This window comes from Nerophis ophidion, unplaced genomic scaffold, assembly GCF_033978795.1.
Source record: "Nerophis ophidion isolate RoL-2023_Sa unplaced genomic scaffold, RoL_Noph_v1.0 HiC_scaffold_220, whole genome shotgun sequence".
Classification (NCBI taxonomy): domain Eukaryota; kingdom Metazoa; phylum Chordata; class Actinopteri; order Syngnathiformes; family Syngnathidae; genus Nerophis; species Nerophis ophidion.
In genome coordinates, this window is record NW_026907142.1 from 21240 (window position 1) to 33408 (window position 12169).

The following is a 12169-nucleotide window of genomic DNA, read 5'->3' on the forward strand; positions in this document are numbered from 1 at the left end:
CACACATGCACGCATACAACATGATACATCACACATTCACGCATACAACGTGATACATCACACATACAACATGAAACATCACACATGCACGCATACAACATGATACATCACACATGCACGCAAACAACATGATACATCACACATGCATGTATACAACATGATATCATGTTGTATGCATGCATGTGTGATGTATCATGCATGCATGCATACAACATGTTACATCACACATGCATGTATACAACATGATACATCACACATGCATGCATACAACATGATACATCGCACATGCATGCATACAACATGATACATCGCACATGCATGCATACAACATGATACATCACACATGCATGTATACAACATGATACATCACACATGCATGCATACAACATGATACATCACACATGCATGCATACAACATGATACATCACACATGCATGCATACAACATGATACATCACACATACAACATGATACATCACACATGCATGCATACAACATGATACATCACACATGCTTGCATACAACATGATACATCACACATGCATGCATACAACATGATACATCACACATGCATGCATACAACATGATACATCACACATGCATGCATACAACATGATACATCACACATGCATGTATACAACATGATACATCACACATGCATGCATACAACATGATACATCACACATACAACATGATACATCACACATGCATGCATACAACATGATACATCACACATACAACATGATATCATGTTGTATGCATGCATGTGTGATGTATCATGTTTTATGCATGCATGTGTGATGTATCATGTTGTATACATGCATGTGTGATGTATCATGTTGTATGCACGCATACAACATGATACATCACACATGCACGCATACAACATGATACATCACACATGCACGCATACAACATGATACATCACACATGCACGCATACAACATGATACATCACACATGCACGCATACAACATGATACAACATGATACATCACACATGCACGCATACAACATGATACATCACACATGCACGCATACAACATGATACATCACACATGCACGCATACAACATGATACATCACACATTCACGCATACAACGTGATACATCACACATACAACATGAAACATCACACATGCACGCATACAACATGATACATCACACATGCACGCAAACAACATGATACATCACACATGCATGTATACAACATGATATCATGTTGTATGCATGCATGTGTGATGTATCATGCATGCATGCATACAACATGATACATCACACATGCATGTATACAACATGATACATCACACATGCATGCATACAACATGATACATCGCACATGCATGCATACAACATGATACATCGCACATGCATGCATACAACATGATACATCACACATGCATGTATACAACATGATACATCACACATGCATGCATACAACATGATACATCACACATGCATGCATACAACATGATACATCACACATGCATGCATACAACATGATACATCACACATGCATGCATACAACATGATACATCACACATACAACATGATACATCACACATGCAAGCATACAACATGATACATCACACATGCATGCATACAACATGATACATCACACATGCAAGAATACAACATGATACATCACACATGGAAGCATACAACATGATACATAACACATGCATGTATACAACATGATACATCACACATGCATGCATACAACATGATACATCACACATGTATGTATACAACATGATACATCACACATGCAAGAATACAACATGATACATCACACATGGAAGCATACAACATGATACATAACACATGCATGTATACAACATGATACATCACACATGTATGCATACAACATGATACATCACACATACAACATGATACATCACACATACAACATGATACATCACACATGCAATAATACAACATGATACATCACACATGGAATTATACAACATGATACATAACACATGCATGTATACAACATGATACATCACACATGCATGCATACAACATGATACATCACACATACAACATGATACATCACACATGCATGTATACAACATGATACATCACACATGCATGCATACAACATGATACATCACACATGCATGCATACAACATGATACATCACACATGCATGCATACAACATGATACATCACACATGCATGCATACAACATGATACATCACACATACAACATGATACATCACACATGCATGCATACAACATGATACATCACACATGCATGCATACAACATGATACATCACACATGCATGCATACAACATGATACATCACACATACAACATGATACATCACACATGCAAGCATACAACATGATACATCACACATGCATGCATACAACATGATACATCACACATGCAAGAATACAACATGATACATCACACATGGAAGCATACAACATGATACATAACACATGCATGTATACAACATGATACATCACACGTGCTTGCATACAACATGATACATCACACATGCATGTATACAACATGATACATCACACATGCAAGAATACAACATTATACATCACACATGGAAGCATACAACATGATACACAACACATGCATGTATACAACATGATACATCACACATGTATGCATACAACATGATACATCACACATACAACATGATACATCACACATACAACATGATACATCACACATGCAAGAATACAACATGATACATCACACATGGAAGCATACAACATGATACATAACACATGCATGTATACAACATGATACATCACACATGCATGCATACAACATGATACATCACACATACAACATGATACATCACACATGCATGTATACAACATGATACATCACACATGCTTGCATACAACATGATACATCACACATGCATGCATACAACATGATACATCACACATGCATGTATACAACATGATACATCACACATGCATGCATACAACATGATACATCACACATACAACATGATACATCACACATGCATGCATACAACATGATACATCACACATGCAAGAATAGAACATGATACATCACACATGGAAGCATACAACATGATACATAACACATGCATGTATACAACATGATACATAACACATGCATGTATACAACATGATACATCACACATGTATGCATACAACATGATACATCACACATACAACATGATACATCACACATACAACATGATACATCACACATGCAAGAATACAACATGATACATCACACATGGAAGCATACAACATGATACATAACACATGCATGTATACAACATGATACATCACACATGCATGCATACAACATGATACATCACACATACAACATGATACATCACACATGCATGTATACAACATGATACATCACACATGCTTGCATACAACATGATACATCACACATGCATGCATACAACATGATACATCACACATGCATGTATACAACATGATACATCACACATGCATGCATACAACATGATACATCACACATACAACATGATACATCAGACATGCAAGCATACAACATGATACATCACACATGCATGCATACAACATGATACATCACACATGCAAGAATAGAACATGATACATCACACATGGAAGCATACAACATGATACATAACACATGCATGTATACAACATGATACATCACACATGCATGCATACAACATGATACATCACACATGCATGTATACAACATGATACATCACACATGCAAGAATACAACATGATACATCACACATGGAAGCATACAACATGATACATAACACATGCATGTATACAACATGATACATCACACATGCATGCATACAACATGATACATCACACATACAACATGATACATCACACATGCATGTATACAACATTATACATCACACATGCATATATACAACATGATACATCACACATACAACATGATACATCACACATTCATGCATACAACATGATACATCACACATGCTTGCATACAACATGATACATCACACATGCATGCATACAACATGTTACATCACACATGCATGCATACAACATGATACATCACACATGCATGCATACAACATGATACATCACACATGCATGCATACAACATGATACATCACACATGCATGCATACAACATGATACATCACACATGCATGCATACAACATGATACATCACACATACATGCATACAACATGATACATCACACATACATGCATACAACATGATACATCACACATGCATGTATACAACATGATACATCACACATGCATGTATACAACATGATACATCACACATGCATGCATACAACATGATACATCACACATGCATGCATACAACATGATACATCACACATGCATGCATACAACATGATACATCACACTTGCATGCATACAACATGATACATCACACATGCATGCATACAACATGATACATCACACATGCATGCATACAACATGATACATCACACATACATGCATACAACATGATACATCACACATACATGCATACAACATGATACATCACACATACATGCATACAACATGATACATCACACATACAACATGATACATTACACATGCATGTATACAACATGATACATCACACATGCATGCATACAACATGATACATCACACATGCATGCATACAACATGATACATCACACATGCATGCATACAACATGATACATCACACATACAACATGATACATCACACTTGCATGCATACAACATGATACATCACACATGCATGCATACAACATGATACATCACACATGCATGCATACAACATGATACATCACACTTGCATGCATACAACATGATACATCACACATACAACATGATACATCACACATGCATGCATACAACATGATACATCACACATGCATGCATACAACATGATACATCACACATGCATGCATACAACATGATACATCACACATGGATGCATACAACATGATACATCACACATGCATGCATACAACATGATACATCACACATGCATGTATACAACATGATACATCACACATGCATGCATACAACATGATACATCACACATGCATGCATACATCATGATACATCACACATGCATGCATACAACATGATACATCACACATACAACATGATACATCACACTTGCATGCATACAACATGATACATCACACATGCATGCATACAACATGATACATCACACATGCATGCATACAACATGACACATCACACTTGCATGCATACAACATGATACATCACACATGCATGCATACAACATGATACATCACACATGGATGCATACAACATGATACATCACACATGCATGCATACAACATGATACATCACACATGCATGTATACAACATGATACATCACACATGCATGTATACAACATGATACATCACACATGCATACATACAACATGATACATCACACATGCATGCATACAACATGATACATCACACATACAACATGATACATCACACGTGCATGCATACAACATGATACATCACACATGTATGCATACAACATGATACATCACACATGCATGCATACAACATGATACATCACACTTGCATGCATACAACATGATACATCACACATACATGCATACAACATGATACATCACACATGCATGCATACAACATGATACATCACACATGCATACATACAACATGATACATCACACATACAACATGATACATCACACATGCATGCATACAACATGATACATCACACATGCATGCATACAACATGATACATCACACTTGCATGCATACAACATGATACATCACACATACATGTATACAACATGATACATCACACATGCATACATACAACATGATACATCACACATGCATGCATACAACATGATACATCACACATACAACATGATACATCACACTTGCATGCATACAACATGATACATCACACATGCATGCATACAACATGATACATCACACATGCATGCATACAACATGATACATCACACATGCATGCATACAACATGATACATCACACATACATGCATACAACATGATACGTCACACATGCATGCATACAACATGATACATCACACATGCATGCATACAACATGATACATCACACATACAACATGATACATCACACATGCATGCATACAACATGATACATCACACATGCATGCATACAACATGATACATCACACATGCATGCATACAACATGATACATCACACATGCATGCATACAACATGATACATCACACTTGCATGCATACAACATGATACATCACACATGCATGCATACAACATGATACGTCACACATGCATGCATACAACATGTTACATCACACATGCATGCATACAACATGATACATCACACATGCATGCATACAACATGATACATCACACATGCATGTATACAACATGATACATCACACATGCATGCACACAACATGATACATCACACATGCATGCATACGACATGATACATCACACATGCATGCATACAACATGATACATCACACATGCATGCATACAACATGATACATCACACATACAACCTGATACATCACACATGCATGCATACAACATGATACATCACACATGCATGCATACAACATGATACATCACACATACAACCTGATACATCACACATGCATGCATACAACATGATACATCACACATGCATGCATACAACATGATACATCACACATACAACATGATACATCACACATGCATGCATACAACATGATACATCACACATGCATGCATACAACATGATACATCACACATGCATGCATACAACATGATACATCACACATGGATGCATACAACATGATACAGTCAGGACAAAAAAAGCATGTTGGTTTGAGAACTTAAAAAAATCCCAGTTTTCCCGAGATTCAAACTCTTCAACATTCAAACTATTCTTACATTCATACTACATTCTGTCAACCTTTCAGTTCAGCTTCAGCATTGGAGCATTCAAACACAATTCTTTCAGGAATTTCTTCATCTACTTAATATTATTATAATAATTAAATGTAGCTTACCACATTGAGTGGGTGGACTGCATGAATGATGTCTTCTCAGTTCTCACTGTAACGCAATTTGAGTGTCTAGAAACACACTAAATTAATTCAATATTACTATTATTAATAAGGTAAACAAGTTATCTTTTGAAGGAGTAGTCAGTAATCTGATTACTTCTTCCCAGTTTAACTGTGGTGACACTATCTAAATGAAAGTAAAACAGATGTCATCTTTTTTGGACAACATGTTTGACCTCGAACAGTACAGTAGAAAATGGATGGATGGATGTTGACTATGCTCATGCTATTTTTAGTGTGACATGTCTCTAAAGATGAATGTGAAAATGACAGTAATTATTGTCCACCAGCAGGGGGAGCTCATCACTAGTACTACTGCGTGGAGGCTGGCATGTGGTACATTATTTCCTGTGTGTGTATGACTTATTCAGAGAGAGAACAGCACACTAGTATGGATTGCAGGAATTAATTTGAGGATGTTTTTATATGAATAAGATGGATTGGATGTTGGCCTGAAAAGGCATTCCCCTGAAGGTCTTCTTCATGTGTCAGCTGGAAGTACCCTGACTGCTGTGAGGGGAAATTGATGAGATTGTGAGATCATATGTTGGTGCAGGACAATGTCTCATGTGACTGAGCAAAGCTGGACTTTTATAAAGAAAGTTTGTTTTCTCCCGTCCCGTAGATGTCGAAGAACATCTTTTTCGTGAGCAGGAAGAGGAACCACAGCCCCCCCACATTAATGAGGAAGTTGAGAAGCCACAGACCCATAATGTTAAACTGACCCTTCACATTAAAGGGCAAGCGGAGGACCCACTGAACTTACACATCAAAAATAAAGAGGAGGACCCACTGAACCCTCACATTAAAGAGGAAGAGGAAGACCAAGATACGCCGCACATTAAAGAGGAAGAGGAGGACCAAGAGCCGCCGCACATTAAAGAGGAAGAGGAGGACCAAGATACGCCGCACATTAAAGAGGAAGAGGAGGACCAAGAGCCGCCGCACATTAAAGAAGAAGAGGAGGAAGAGGGCATCAGTCAGCCTAAATGGTTGGAGGAGTTCCCAGTGACTGGTGTCCCTGTGAAGAGTGAAGATGATGAGGTGAAAGGTGAAAGTGAGGAGAGGGGAGGGGGGGAGCCTCCAAGCAGCAGCTCAACACAACACATGACAACAGAAGCTGATGGAGACCACTGTGGAGGATCACAAGCAGACAAGCTCTTAGCTCCACTATCAGATAGTGAGGACACAACGTCACACTCTCCTGACACTGATGATGAAGACTCTAAAGATGATAAGACATGTCACACTGACAACACTCACTTCACATCTTCTCACTCTCACAAAACCTTTAAATACCATTGTAGTCTGAAAGTACACATAAGATCACACACTGGAGAAAAACCTTTTTCTTGTTCACTCTGTAGTAAAGGTTTTACACAACGTCAGAATTTGAAAGTACACATGAGAACACACACTGGTGAAAAACCTTTTTCTTGTTCAACCTGTGGTAAAGGTTTTACACAACGTCAAAATTTGAAAGTACACATGAAAACACACACTGGAGAAAAACCTTTTTCCTGTTCGACCTGTGGTAAAGGTTTTACAAATAGTACAGATGTGAAAACACACATGAGAACACACACTAGTGAAAAACCTTTTTCTTGTTCAATCTGTGGTAAAGGTTTTACAGAAAGTCAGAATGTGAAAGTACACATGAGAACACACACTGGTGAAAAAACTTTTCCCTGTTCAATCTGTGGTAAAGGTTTTACAAGAAGTCAACATTTGAAAGTACACATGAGAATACACACTGGTGAAAAACCTTTTTCTTGTTCAATCTGTGGTAAAGGTTTTACAGAAAGTAATAATTTGAAAAGACACATGAGAACACACACTGGAGAAAAACCTTTTTCCTGTTCGACCTGTGGTAAAGGTTTTACAAATAGTACAGATGTGAAAACACACATGAGAACACACACTAGTGAAAAACCTTTTTCTTGTTCAATCTGTGGTAAAGGTTTTACAGAAAGTCAGAATGTGAAAGTACACATGAGAACACACACTGGTGAAAAAACTTTTCCCTGTTCAATCTGTGGTAAAGGTTTTACAAGAAGTCAACATTTGAAAGTACACATGAGAATACACACTGGTGAAAAGCCTTTTTTCTGTTCAACCTGTGGTAAAGGTTTTGCACAAAGTCAGGATGTGAAAAGACACATGAGAACACACACTGGTGAAAAAGCTTTTTCCTGTTCAACCTGTGGTAAAGGTTTTACACAAAGTCAAAATATGAAAGTACACACTAGAACACACACTGGTGAAAAATCACATTCCTGTTCAATCTGCAACAGAAGCTTTTGTGACCGATCAAACCTTTTAGCACACATGAGAAGACACCCAGGAGAGAAAGTGTTGAGTTGCAGTGTGTGTGGTGAAAGATTGTCTTCTAAGTACCAGTGTAAGAAACACAAGTGTGCTGGTGAGAACAGCAGCAGCAAATGAAACTGCAGGATTTGAAATAAACTGTCCAGACTTTCATTTTGACTTTCTAACAACATCAGCACATATAACATGTGTGACATTGTTGTTTGTCTAACAATCTGTTTAATATGATCTTTACATTTATAGATTGGATAGTTTGAAATATTGAAGTGTGACATATTTGTATTTGTAATTGTTAATAATCCCATAGATTATCACCTTTATATGATATACATATGTACTGGTTCACATCTGAAACATCTTCTGGACCACTTCAGGAAGCATATTATTATTTACTTTATACATCATTTAAACAGTTGTCTTTTATACAATTTTAAAATGTGTGACTTTATGAATCATTTGTTGGGTCTCTATAATCCATTTTATTAATCATCTTTACTACTCTCTTTTGTAATATGATGATTGTGTTGTGATTTTTTTATACTTTAACTTAATATGTATGTACTTGTACGTTTATGCAATAAAAAGTGAGAGAAAATGGCTGAGTTGTTTGTGGAAGGATGTTTTGTTTTTACTAACATACATTTGTGGGTTAAAAAAAAATCCCCACTATTGTGTTTTAAACATTCTTTACCTTTTTTAACATCCCCAAAACAATATCAATCAAAGTTTGGAATGTCAGGCAAAAGCCAATATTGTACATCATCTCACAGAGCTTTATTTTGCATACATTCATGAAAAAAAAAAGTTTAATTTGTTTCCCTATCACAGAACGAACAAGTGTTGTCTTCAATTGCAAAACAACATCTTAAAAAATATTTTAATTTTTTTCCTTAAATTAACTCCTTGGCGTTTGGAAGAATGGAAACTTTCAAATTATGAGTTTTATTTTTTTGTTCCGGAGAAAATACAATAAAGAAGAAATGGTAAAGAATTGAAAAAAATATATATATATATATTTACTGGAATTACAATATTTTGAACAAAAGCCTTTATAATTGCTTAAAATATTGTGTCTGTTTGCAGGTCATACTTAATGAAATCTTCAAATAATAAAATACTTTATCAGTCAATAAGTGCATCAGCGACCAAATGCCTTTTTCAAACCATTGCTGTTCAAAGATGGATTTGTTTCTCATTTTAATATAAGAACAATTCCATAGTGGAGTATTGTGTGTGATGAAGTTGTGTTTGTAAATTAGTTTCCAGTACAACAACACTTGCTGGTAGGGATGGGTACTGTTCACTTCTAATTCCATGTTTTATGTATTATATATGTCAATATATTGTGTGTTTGTATTTTGCCAACATGGTAGAATCACATGATAGGCAGGTTGTATCATGTTTTTCTGTCACCTTGAGGAAATGGCATAAAGAGGAAGATGACAATATAATGTCACTTGGACAATGATGTACAGCAGTGGTCCCCAACCACCGATTGGTACCGGGCCGCAGAAGAATTTTTTATTAAAAAAACAATTCTTAAATCAACAAAAAAAACACAATATACACTTACAATTAGTGCACTAACCACAAAAACCTCCCTTTTTCATGACAAAGAAGAAAAAAAGAAAAAAAAAAGGACCCCCCTGATTCTAGTGGCATTTAAAAAACTGTTTTTATTCTCTTTCCATATTCCCAACTGACCACAAGACTCAAAAGACAACATTTTCGATGGAGCTTGGGCGGTTTATAAGTTGTCAAATTTCCCGGCAAATCTGTACTGCTTCCCGAAGCGGTCACGGGGCTTCTTACGTCATCATTTCTGGCTCCTCCCCTGAATGAAATAGGCCTCCATACACGCCTGGTGGAAACACCCCCTCCATTAGTCCACACACGCCTCCAAGCCTCCGCACCATCGGAAGCGGACCAAGGGTCGCTGGCTGACACCGATATATCAATTTAATAGCATGACACATAGATAGAAAAAATACAAAAAAATGGAAAAAAGCCGATAGGGCTGGGCGATCAAACAATGTCAATATATATTGCAAATATTGCAAAATACATCAAATCGAAACCAATTAAAAAATAGTCATTTGAAAAAAAAACATAGGGCTGGGCTGTAAAACAATACAATATATATAATGATAGACACATGACTGATGTTTAAAAAGTAGGAAAATGGCCAATAGGGCTGGCTGATAAAACTAGACAAGGACTGGGGGGAGAGCACGCTAGAGAGAGAGAGCGAGAGAGAGAGAGAGAGAGCGAGAGAGAGAGAGGGAGAAAACCAAACTTATGAAGAGGGAACGTGCGCCCTCCTGTGGACTTCTTCCGCAACTGCACACACAAAGAACTTCATTACTTCCAAGTGTGCCTTATTTAGTGTCCCAGACTTCCAATTCCTCCTTTACATGTTTAGTGTATAAGTATTAATTAAACAACTGTTTAATATATGTATATTAAAAACTTGTTTAGTGTATAAATATTAAATACATGTTTAGCGTATAAATTATATATATATATATATATATATATATATATATATAGAGAGAGAGAGAGAGAGAGAGAGAGAGAGAGAGAGATTGAGAGAGAGAGAGAGGGGGAGAGAGAGAGAGAGACGGAGAGAGGTGGGAGAGAGAGTGAGAGAGATATATAGAGAGTGAGAGAGAGAGTGAGAGAGAGAGAGAGGGAGAGAGAGTGGGAGATATATATATATATATATAGAGAGAGAGAGAGAGAGAGTGAGAAAGATATAGAGAGAGAGAGAGTGAGAG

General features: G+C 36.8%; 1 protein-coding gene across 1 annotated transcript in view; it reads left to right on the forward strand.

The window, feature by feature from the left end:
- The window catches only part of LOC133547874 (gastrula zinc finger protein XlCGF57.1-like), a 28962-nt gene extending 18975 nt beyond the window's left edge, over nt 1-9987 (forward strand). The window contains exon 2 of the mRNA XM_061893349.1: nt 7690-9987. Within this exon, the coding sequence (XP_061749333.1) occupies nt 7690-9509 (1820 nt within the window). The 3' untranslated portion in view covers nt 9510-9987. The remainder of the gene's footprint in view (nt 1-7689) is intronic.
- The last annotated feature ends 2182 nt before the right edge of the window (nt 9988-12169 follow it).